This window comes from Poecilia reticulata, chromosome 23 (assembly GCF_904066995.2).
Source record: "Poecilia reticulata chromosome 23, P_reticulata-male-v2, whole genome shotgun sequence".
Lineage (NCBI taxonomy): Eukaryota > Metazoa > Chordata > Actinopteri > Cyprinodontiformes > Poeciliidae > Poecilia > Poecilia reticulata.
In genome coordinates, this window is record NC_088852.1 from 14,070,615 (window position 1) to 14,083,144 (window position 12,530).

Here is a 12,530-nt window from a genome sequence, read left to right on the forward strand (position 1 = left end):
ATCAACTCTTTCAGATTTTATGTCAGAAAACTTGATGGCTCATCAGAACACGTAGCTAAATCAGTACAGAAACGGTTAACCAGACAGTAAATCAGACACAGCAGGCGTGAGATGAGCCCAAGAAAAGAGAGCTTAAGAAAAGACGTTGAACCTGCAATGATCAAAAGCAACCAGAGATCCCCCTGTCTGCATCTCCGACCTTGTGACATGAAACACCGAGCTCTGTTTGGTGAACACCAGTGAAGACGTGATGTGACTTTCCAGATCACAAAAGTGACTCTTGTCAGCCTCACCTCCTCCGCTGTCCTTCTCCTCTTCCTCGATGCTGTTCTTGATGCTGTCGTACTCCTCGTCGATGTTCTGGTTGCCTCGGATCTGGCTGAGCACCCGGCGGGCCTTCTGGGTCAGCCCGCGCTGGATCAGCCAGCGGGGGCTCTCCGGCAGGAAGAGGAACCCGGCGAACTGGAGCATGGCGGGAAGCACGGACAGACCCAGCATGTACCTGGAGACGGAGGGAACGCGCGGAATGAGATCTCTGGAAAGGTCTGGCTGGGTGTTTCTTAGCCGTTGGCGTCAAGTGATTTGACTCATTAAAATTCAACAATAGCACAATTGGTAAGGGTTTACTGAAGTCCTGTGCTTCAAAGCTAATTAGGCAATTCAAATTTCATTTTGTTCATTCCCTGAACATAATAAGCTAAGTGAATCTGTAGCGGTGGAAGGTTTCCCCCAGAAAACTCACTAAGCCCGGTGATTGGGCGGTAGGGAAGACATACATCCAGCGTCCCGTTGTGTCTTTGAGTTTAATTTTTTTTAAAGTTGAGAGGAAATTTGAAAATATCACTTGATAATTATATTATGTGTTATTGAAGGTTTGGAAGATTCATACCAACTATAAAGTCAGCTATAAAGTCACCAACTATAAAGTCTTAAAAAATGCAAACATTTTAAAAAGACTTAAAGAAATAAGAAATGCTTAGCCTGGTGGAGCACAAGTAAAGTCTGGTGGACCGCCAGGCTTACAACATATAATAGGAGAAACCCTGTGGCGTACTGCTTCATGTATTTGTAACTGTCACAGCACAGAAAATCCAACTAGGTAGGCTGGGTTCAGGAACTGCATAGAATTCAAGCAAAAAAAAAAAAAAAAAACATTTTGTGACAGGAATTTGAAGAAGCTGGTGGACGGGAGATAAAAGCTGAGCTGATTAAAATAAAGTGCATATTTAAGGCTTTTCACTCCACTCAGCAGGAAGACGTGTCACTCAGGAAACATTTAAACTTTCAACTCCGCAAAAGTCATCATCATGCATGAATCACACCAATCAGACACTTTCTGGACAATTTCCTCAGAGGCAAATTCCTTATTTTTATATATATATATATATATATATATATATATCTTGTTGTTCTTATCTGTAGCATCGCTCATCCTATAAGGCTTAAAGCTGCATTCAGTCTGACGACTGGAGAAGATGCAAACAGATGATAAAGACGCAAAAGGACAGATGGTGGTCTTTTAACTGCACAACGCGGCTGCTGTTAGTAAATGTTATGAATTGTTCTGTGCATATGCTGGCATTTAAGCTGAGGCATTTGATAGAAATGAGAACGCAAAGAAGAGAGGAATGTGCTGCTTTTACGACAGATTGAAAAAGTGTCTTTTTTTCGTCCCGCGTTGCCTCTAAAATAAGTAGCATGTTGCCATCTAAACGGTAACGTTTTCATGTGTCGCAGCAACAAATCTCGTCCGAAGTCGCTTGATGTCGTCTCAAAGGCCAGACAGAGTACATTTGAGTCTGACCTCCATCCGTCACGCCGCATGTAGCTGAAGGCGCCGTCGATGAGGCTGGCGGTGAACTGCCCTCCGGTGATGAAGAGGGTGTTAACGGTCACCAGCTGACCTCTGAGGTGCGGCGGAGACGCTTCGGCGATGTACACGGGCACCGTCATGGAGGCAATCCCTACACAAGGAGACACAAAGCAGGAGTTACCGGAGGAACAGAGAATCAGCATGGCGAGCGGAGGAAGCTTTTCTGTTTGTTCACAGACGCGGTTAGCATGTACATCTTCTGGATCACTTTTAGCCATTACGGTGGCGATCATACCCAAAGCTTCGGAGTTTGGAGAGAAATTGTTTTGTTTTTTGCTGTGTTCTTTGGACACTATTTTGAAGCTGAGTCTCATTATGGACTCGCAACTAAAACATCTTAAAGTGTGGTGCAAGCTGTCTCCAAGCTTGCACCACACTGTGGCAGCATTATTAGAAATGCTAATAATTTAGCATTTCTAAATTATGTTTGAAACAAAAGGACTTCTTTTAAAGCCTTCCTGAATATGATGACCTGGAAAACTGACATGTTTGGTTTGAGTCAATAAAAAAAAAAGAATTTTTCACACTTAAAAAGTTAAGCATAGTGATTATTCACAGTGCTAGAGTGTGATTCATCTGATTACAGTCTTTTAAATCGATTGGCAGCGCTGGTTTTAAATTATCTGAACTCGTTTTTATAGATCTTGAACCTGCTTATTTAACACAACCTTGACAAGATACTCATACAGTGATCCTAAATAGGGAGAACATTTAGAAAGCCAAAACATTTCTAAAAATTAATAAAAAAAAATCACACACCATGGTCACATAACCCTCTGAACACTCTGTTTGGGGCTGACAGTGAGCCGTAAGACTGATGCTCTCTGCAGCAGGCTTCTCTATTAATAGAGAGCCAGAGCTTTCTGCACCCTCCTCCCTCTGTCTCCTCCCCTCTTCTACCTCTTGCCAACACCCTGCCCTAAACTGCCGCCATGACTACTGGCTAGCCGTTGCCATGGAGATCTCTTGCAGCAGGGGAACCAGCCACACTGTCTCCAAGCTTGCACCACACTGTGGCAGCTCTAGGAAGGCCAATCAATAACCAAGAGAAGGGCGTACATGCGTGAGATTTTTTTGTTTTTATTAAGTGCTGATTAAAAACTTCCACGTGCAGAACATCAGAAACATTGAGTTAGTCGACAAAAAGAAAAAAATAAGGAAAAAAAGAAACGAAAAGAAAGGATCCCCAACACCAATGCTGTGTAGTCAAGTTTCAGGATGGTGTTCGGTTACATGAAAACGATAGTTTCTGAGTGAGTCTCTGATTGCACAGACATGATTTTAGGAATTGCGGCGAAGCATTTATCTTTGTTAATGTCTGATGGCGGAAATGCGAGCTGCAGATCATTATCGGAATCTAATTAAACACTTTAACACAAAGCCTGTCTGCTCAGGACAACATGGTGGAAATCTGTTCATAAGGTTTAGGAAGACAGCTGAAGATCAGAGACTAAAGTTAACAAGAATGAAAGCAGGAAAAGAGAAAACATGGAAGACAAGCTTAGAATTTAAGAGGAGAGTAAATCTTGATCCGTCATGTGCCTGATAACACACACACAGGTATATAGCTACACACAAAGCATGCAATACCTCTGCAATCAGCTACGTTTTTTATGAAGAAAGATGTGTACGAAGCGCAGCGTTTTCACAACTGATCGTCCGGTACCCTCGGTTAGATTGGGGATCAAAATTGCAACGTTGTTGTTTGCTTTCATTTAGCACCTTGTCAAACAAAACAAAACCTTTAGAAAAACCCGTTCAACTCCTTGCCTGTGGTGGCGCTGCAACAAGAACCACTGAAAAAACCTTCCAGAGAAGACGCTGAGCACAACTTCCTTCTTCCAATGTTAACAAAACCGCAGCGATGTCAAATTTTAGCAGTTGTAGGATTTCTCTTTCGTCTTTGGCAAAAAGATCACGAGTCATTTCTCCTGCTAGAGCTGGACTCGTGGGTTTGCTTTAGTTGCATTTACCCGGGCATATAGTCCACTTCCTGGACTATATATAGTCCAGGAAGTGGACTATATGTAGGTTTTGGAGCGCTGGTTTTGGAACGCTCTCCGGTCTGCTTGGCACCTATATCTACATTCAAACTACATCAGAGTTCACTTCAGTCCTAGGTCTTTGGACCAGATTTCACTATTGTCAGAGTTCAATTGCACATTTGCAGCTCCCAAACCAAACCAGACTTTCTATGCAAAATAGAGCTCGATTAAAGTGGACTAAACAAAGCTAGTGTGAATGTGTCCTATAAAACCCAACATCTTTTGTTCACACATACATGCAGATGCATTCATGTGTTGATCGGGATCACGCTAAATTTGACCCATAGGGCTACCTAAGGTTTAAGGAAATGCCTAAGCCTGTATTTTCTTCTGGATTACACAATTTTATCCAGGGTTGAAAATAAATGTGAAATGTTCTATACATTTTATAGAAGCCAAATACATAGAAACATGGACAATTTTTTTTATATATTTTTTCAAATGCAACCAAATGATTTCCTTACACCTTTTGACCTCTTGTGTACAGTTGGCAGTTATTAGTCTGAAAAAGAGGCTTGGTGCTGTGAAAAAGAAAATACTTTTTTCACTCAGCTTTCCTTCCTCTATTAAATTTCAGTCTTAGACAAGCTTTGTAAAAGATCTCAAGCAGATCAATACATTATCTTGTATTAAAGGAAACTATTTTAAACCTATAAAAATGTCAGTATTACTTCCAGCCATAACAGTTTTTCTCTCATTCCTAACTTTGTTTCCCTCGGGTACCTTGGCTATTAGCAACGAGAAGATGCCCATCGGCCAACAGCTTTTATAGCTTCTGTTGATGGCAAACCTCGACATAATGAGAGTTTCTGACCGTCATTTAGCTTTTAAGACACACACACACACAACTGTGAACACACATTGTTTTTTCCTTATTATCCTCGCCTTGGTGATGGAATTGCCTTGGTAATAAACGCATCGCATTAGTCCCAAGTTCTCTGGCATTAGTTTAATTGGCTCTGAACAGAGCTGGCAAACTTTCGCCCATAAACTGGAAAAAGATTATTTGAATAAGTTCCTTCGTCGGAACCCATCACTCTTGACATTTACCCGGATCTGAGTCTCTGACCCATCTCGTTTTGATAATCTGGCCAATGGGATTACACATTTTAAATACTGAAGAGCTCTTAAAGTCAAATCCATTGGTCATGTTGGTTGGCTTGATTAGGAAGATATACCATGCATGATTACATCATTATTTCATTGTCAAATGAACTCATTCCAATAAACAATGGCAGAACAAGTACCAAACACTTGTTTGATTCAGAGCTCCACTGTGGAAACCATCTGACATCAAAACTGCAAGCAACATAAAATCCCAAATAAAATATCCCTTGACTTTTAAAGCATGGGCTCCTAGTCCAGTGGTTTGAAGGTTCTACTTTTCTACCTTTATGTAACAGATAGCTGTGCTGCAGTACCAATGCTCGCTTTGACAGTAAGAAATGGTGATTAAGTATAAGCTCTGCCACTTTTACACACACCTGTCACCTCCTTATATTAGGTAAACTTCTTCCAACGCGACAGCAACTTTTGGCAATAAGGTATCTGGACATGATGACTCGGGTCATGCAAGACAGGGTTAGTGTCTTGTTGGTTTTACGCGCGAGTGCGCATTCGGCAAACAAAAAAAGAAACGGCAGTGGTGACTTGATTTTGACTTGCCTTCATGTTTTCCTGTTTTGTCTGCTTTGCTTAAGCTTTGAGTCACCAGCATGTTCCCATCAAAGCCTCGTCATAAACAGCCCATTTGTCTGCTGGTGTGACGGAACGGCTGATGTTGTTACATTTGGTGAGCGATAAATCATCTCAACAGCACGTCCTGCTACAGGTGGTGGCGTGGAAAATATATCTGATCGTAAAGATAATGCTTGTTGGAGGCAGAGAGAATAAATCCTGTACAGTTTTACTTCAGTTTGTCGACTATAAAAAAAAAAACAAGAATCGCAGGCTGTAGGGTTACAACTTTACTGTCAGGTATTGTAACTGAAGCTGATGCTGTTGTTTGAATTGTATCTCCGATATTTAGGATGCGACTCTGTTGGTGGAAAGGTGTATTGTTGTTCCAACTAATACTTTTAAAAAGAAATAAAAACTGACTTTGCTGCAAAGAGTTTCCAAACACTAATTGGAAAAAAAAAGTTAGAAATGAAAGCAGCACAAAGTTAAAGATCAAGAGGCAAAGCATTGTGTCAAATGATCAGCATTGATTAATATATTGAATTACTAACAAAGATACTCACTTTAATTAGGAATGACTCCTTCACATATCACAGCAGCTTTCAACTGTAACTATTTCTAGTTGAATTTGAAACTGATTTACTAATTTTGAAAGCAGTTTGTTGCATTCTTTAATAAAATGCGGTCATATTCAATAAATAAAAATACTACTGGAAAGTTTATTCATTGCAATAACTCAGTTCAAGAAGTGAAAGATAATACAGATTAATTACACCCAGACTTATGATTTCAAGCTTTTCTTTCTTTTAATTATGACTTTTTTTTTTTTTTTTTTGCTTATATCCAATGAAAATATGGCACTTAGATGTATTACATCAGACCGATTTTTAAAAAGTTTTTAATATAGAAATATGGGCTTAACGACCTTGTAGGTTGTTAATTTCAAAGTCAAGATTCAAGGATGAAACTTCATTCCGATGGCCGATTCTGCTTTATTTTCTCATGCCATTTTGTCTGTCTGCAATGAAGAAACACTTTTTATCGAGAAGAACGCATCACGCACTGCCAACTTCAAAAGTCAGACACATCTGCTCACTTTTATGATTCAAATCGCATTAAAAGTAAAAACATGGAGCGCTGTCATTCATCAGCGTACTGCGGCTGACCGGTAGGACTGAAGAATTACAAAACGTAGCTTAACAGCACTCGCTTGAATATAAATTCCTTAGAAAAAACAAACAAACTTGTTTCAGTTTGTTTTTAATGAGACCTCTGTTCAGCACCAAGGACAGCTCAAGACAGTCTCTCACACACACACACGCACACACACACACACACGCACACGCACGCGCACACAGTTTAAAGCCACCGCCTGGTCAGGCTGAGCCTCAAAGCTGCACGGCACACTTAAACCAAAGTATCTGTCTCGGCCTTCTGCAGGCGGCCTCTAGGCATGAAACGCAGAGCTCAGCGCTGACTCACTTGATCTGAATGAAGGAGATATTTCACAAAGCCCTCCATCGCTCCGATCTCAAGTGAGAAACAAGGATGTTTGGATAAAAATGCAAAGGAAGGACAAAAATATTTGTTTCGACAGCTTGACTCTGTTTTGGTTTTTTTTAATGGTAACCGTTCCAGTTTAACTCGCAGATAAACAAAGTCCTCATTAAGCGTCCACTGCGGCTTTCGCTTGGTTAAGGCGACACTTCAAACTTCATTACATAAACCAAACCAATTAATTAGAAAGCCTCCTGGTAATGAAACGTTATCGTAGTGCAATTAACGTGGCTGCTTTTATTCACACCAATCAACTGTTTGCGGGGACAAAACACATCAGCATGTGCAAAGTGCTGCATAATAATTTAGCCAGACAGCGTCATTATACAGTCAAGGATCTGTGTGTTTTCTGACTGTGGCTGGAATGGCAACCAGAAACTGAGGTGATGGGGAGTTTCTACTGGAACACTTTAAATTGAGAAAGAAAAGTGAAGAACGACACGAAATAACTGCTTCTATTTAAAACAAAAAAAGCTTAAGGTCTTCACTATGCTATCCCCAACAAGCAAATTTGCCTTAATTGAAAGCATAAGTGCAAATATAGTAGCCTTCTTTTGGGCAGCACCAGTGTGAAGCGAGGGGCCACTTTATGCTACTTTATGCTCTAAGCAATAAAACTCATAATTCTGGCATAAAGATGTATACTTCTGGTTATTGTCGATCAATGGTTTGTTAGATTAAAATTAGGTCCAATCTATTAGCTGATAGCATCCCCTCGCTCACATTCTTTTAGTGTTGCAGTTTGGCCGCCATCCAGAAGAGGGCGCTGCTGGTCAGCCAGCGATAAGAGAAACAAAAATGGCGGAGGGCACATATTCCTAAACAGGAAAGTGAAACTCCTAACGGAGTTCGGTGTTGGTTGTAAAACGCTCTTTATGCGGTTCTGTTTTTGAATAAACACTCGACAAGCTCAAGCCGTTTCTGGTCACTTGGTTGACACCGAGTGTCAAGTAAAGGTCTGCTGTCCTGAATCCATTGGAAGGGGATTTAGTGTTTCACACATTTTCTTTAGCCTTAAGAGGCTTCCGTTTTGTTGTATTTTATAAGTTAGCGTACGTTTAGTAATGTGAGAATTATCTGTTCATTCGGTCGGCCTTTAATATAGCTGATAACTTGCATTTAATCATCAAAAGGAGGTTTGATGATTGGTACAGATTATAAAGCAGTAAGTAATAAAAGCACGTTTACTGAAGCTGATACGTTTGCTCACCAGTGAACATTAAGTCTTGCAGAACATGAGCTGATTTTCATTTTTAACACCTGTTTCATTTAGATTTATTTATTTTTTTGCCATTTTCTGACATTAAAAATAAGCAGTTAGCTGTGAAAAGCATTTAAGCGCCAGTAGTCGGAGTGGGCTGACTCAACATGGCATCTGTTGGACCCACTGGTTCATCATCAGCCAGCTCACATCTTAAATCAATTTTCTCCTGGAAGCATGACACCACATTGCAAAAACACACACAGAAACATGTTCTATTGCCAAACTATGAGTCTCCCATTACATCAGCCTCACACTGGGTTTTTTTTCCTCCTCATCATTATATATTCTGTATCATTTGGCATTTTCAATTGTGTCAAACCTGGCTGGCTCTGAATTATTCTTTAAAAATATATGACGTAATGTAACACGCCAGCTATAATGAATTAAATTGTATGTTTTTACAATCATTTACGCATTAAGATTATTCACAAAATACTCAATATTGGATTTCAGTTCTACAGGGTTCCTACAAATTGTCACAATTCTTGGATGGATGCGTGGCATACAAGTATCTTCGGTTTGAAGGGGTAAAAGATTAAGGTTCGATATTAATCTTTACGATAAATGATTCAACATTCTATTTCTTTTATTATTATTTTGATACCTCTGCAGGCCTAAATAAACAAATACTATTTCTATAACAAAGTTTCAGAATTTCCTTAAATTAACTCCCATACTGACTAAAAATGCAGTTAATTTAACCACTTTTCTTTCTTCCTCCTACAGCTAAACAGAAATACTATTTCAGCTCTGTCTGAAACATCTTCCTGCAACTTAATTAAATCGAAACTGACAAGTCCCATAATAAACCCCGATCCGTCCTGAGCGTCTGCTTCACTACTGCCGATTCAGACAACCCCCGTGTTCTTGGGCAAAGGTCAACACAACAATAACCAGGCTGCAGCAGACGTAGCACAGGCTTTAGTACGAAAAAAAAAAAAAAAAAAAAAGTGAATCGTGGCAATAAAGAGCATGGCCTTTCTTGGTTTGACAAACAGCTCCCCTGACCTTTTTCCAGAGTTCCGTTCAAAAATGCTAAGAGGATGGCTTACAGGTGACAGGCTTGTTTTAAGGATAATTGAAGGCAATGGAAAATGTTTGTCTTATCAGTGTCTCCGGCAGCTAATTGCGCTCCCAGAATGCGTCTCATTATCTATTAGGGCCCGGCTCACGTATGTTCGGCTTAATGAAGATCACTCTATTGGATGACGCTGGAAAGAGGGGGCCGGGGTCCTTACGGTAACAGAGCCACTTACAATTCAATGGCTGGAACAACTAAGATGGTTAGTTGCCTCCACATATCAGCAATCAGACCAGGGCTAAGCGTATCTGCTCCATTTACTCTATTCATTTCATAAGTATTCTTTGACTATTAGCATAATTACCACAACATTTACTTTTCAACTGGAGCAGAATTGACTTCCCTTTTCTCTGTACCGACTGTCAGACAACAAAAACACACAAAACAGTTCAGATTTGCGAACTGTGTGTCTTTGAAAATGCAGCACAGCTGTTCAGAACATACTGACTGCAAAAATAAAAGCATGTAGGATTGTCTGGTGCAACACAAAGCTGTTCAGATCTTACTTCACAGATTGACCTATTTGTATCACTTGCCAATTATACAACTAGACGGACAAGGATCAAAAGTGGGGTTCCTCAAGGCCCCATTCTCGGACCACTTTTATTCACTAATCTAAATGTTCTATTTCCATCAGATAATGCAGCACTACAACAGCAATACAAACAATTGTTTATCCCTGTGTCACCACATAACCCAACTGCATTACGGTTATTGAGAGAATGCTTCTATGAAATAAATAATTGAATGGGAAAAGATTTACTCTGGTTTAGTGCAAATAAGACAGAAATTGTTGTTTATAAAGTTGACTGTACACTTAAGGTGCTAGCTCCGTAAATACGAATATCGTCCATGTTTATCCCATATAGATTATATTTTAAAAATTCGAAAATCACTTTTTTTGGAAATTATAATAGCATATAGCCTAGGGTAAAAAAAAAAAAAAAAAAGATAATAATAGTAATACAGACGTGGCCTTATTAAAACCATGTTTCTGTTTTCATTACTTGTCTAGACAAATTTAACATTCATTATTTGACCATTTAATTGCATTAATTAAATAGTTACTCTATTAATCAGGTTGGAGGATTTGTATGTTACTTTTTGTAGTTGAGCTATTGCAGCTTCCTCGAAGTTCTTGTCATGTAAACAAAACAATTATGTCAGTGGCTAATTTATGTAAAGCTAACAAGTAATTCTCTAATAAACATTTACATTTAGTTGTAGTGGACTAATATTTTAGGCGGGAGGCGCAACAATACTTACATTTGTCTCTTCTTTTCATAGTGTAAAGCCTAAACGATTCCTGTCTTTCTTCTTCTTGCGATTGGCAAACAACTTTCCGGTGCGCATTACCGCCACCAACTGGTGAGGAGTGTGGGTCAAAAAAGATTCCCCGGTGGCATGAGCATCGTTTTAAGGTTCCCGAGTCCATTTTATCAAGGTGAAGAGTAAAGTTTGTATTATATTTTTTTTTTATAACACGTAAATATTGTTAAAGAATTTATTGTCTTGTTATACTTGTTTTGTAGCTGTTAAGTGAGTAAAAGTTTGACGTAGAGCTTATGCTGAGACCATACACCTGCTCAGTGTTGGAAAGTGTCTCTAAAGATCAATAAACTTTCATTTCTAATAAACATTTGACACTGAAACTGAAGGATATTTTAAATATAAAAAAAAGAATAAGCAAAACAACTGAAACAAAAAATAAAATGTAAAAAGTTTCTATTTAAAAAATGGGCTAGCTTAGGTCAAAGTACCAGACTGAAAGAAAAACAAACAATTATCCAAATGTAAATGATCTAGCTAATTTTAATGGATCAATTATCATTGAGTTACTGCTTATTGAGATATTATGGTGTAGACTGACTTCAAATCTGTGTTTTTTTAGTTAGATTTGTGACTATTTGTCCTGGCATAGACGTCAATAAAGTTTGTAAAAAAAACTATGCTTGCTATTACTGTCTGTTTGGGAATCAACCACTAATCAAATAAACCTGATTTATTTATCACCAGTAAGTAAAAACATCTATGGAAGCAGACTTTTTCACAAACCTTCAATGAAGCATAACAGCTGGAGAGTCCAGGGAGAACAGTAGAAGTCTCTAATTTGTGCCTAATGGTACGGATGACTGAACATCACCAGAACAGAGCTGTAACTCTGCATACAGCTGAGCTCGTAAACGGTTCGTTATGATGCCAACCTGGCCAGGTCAGCCAGAACTTACTGCCACCTGTCAGGCTTAACTAATTCATTTAAGAGTTGTAAATGGAGGAAACTTTGGAGAGGACTCTTAATGGAGTCTCTTAATTAGCCCTGATCTTAGTTTTCAAGGGGTTATGTGGGGAAGAAGAGAGAATCAATTTTGAAAATGTCGAATAATTACTTCATAAGAGCAATCTTTCTAATTTGATGCTTGCACAGTCCATTTATTTTGGTGTGGCAAAGTGGCAGCTGTTTCCCGCCATTAACTGGACCTTTTTCCTGCCCAGAATCAGGATTTTAATAATGAGAGAGAAATCAAAGACAAGCTAGACTAGAACATCAGACATCACGTTTATTAGTTAAAGTTATGTCACCAAATTAGTAGGAATAATTATCACAATGGTGATGATACTAAAGAGAAAAATGGAACAGAAGGGCTGTAAATGTTCTGTTGTGTAACATTTGAGGCATTCTTTGTGGCATGAACCAAGTACAGCTTTCCATTAGTATGTAATTACACACAAAACGGTATTTAATTTCCTTAGATGAACTGGAGGCATCCGACTAATCTCCTGTCCCACCAGCCATTTTGCAAAACTGTTGCTACAGTATATAAATGTTCAAACTAAAACCTGGAACTGCAACTAACATATCTAATTATGTAATTTGGGATCATATCAGACTCTGTAACTCCTGAAAGAGTAAAAGTGTGCAAACTATTCTGATGTGCAACTAACAAAATAGACCTAAACTAAAAACTCTGAGCCTTTATGTTGATTTGAAAACCTGATGTTTTACAAAACATGCAAACGAAATTAAGAATA

At 39.0% G+C, this 12,530-nt stretch overlaps 1 protein-coding gene across 2 annotated transcripts in view; it reads right to left on the reverse strand.

The window, feature by feature from the left end:
- slc2a13a (solute carrier family 2 member 13a) overlaps nucleotides 1-12,530 on the reverse strand; it is an 80,746-nt gene that overhangs the window by 66,109 nt on the left and 2,107 nt on the right. The window contains exons 1-3 of one of the 2 annotated variants that reach the window (XM_081604153.1): nucleotides 10,767-10,882; nucleotides 1,805-1,964; nucleotides 294-502 (exon numbers count right to left, since the gene is read on the reverse strand). In XM_081604153.1, the coding sequence (XP_081460279.1) occupies nucleotides 294-502; nucleotides 1,805-1,964; nucleotides 10,767-10,785 (388 nt within the window). In that variant the 5' untranslated portion in view covers nucleotides 10,786-10,882. Of the gene's footprint in view, nucleotides 1-293; nucleotides 503-1,804; nucleotides 1,965-10,766; nucleotides 10,883-12,530 lie in introns of those variants that run through there. The other variant, XM_008401175.3, reaches the window with a different exon arrangement.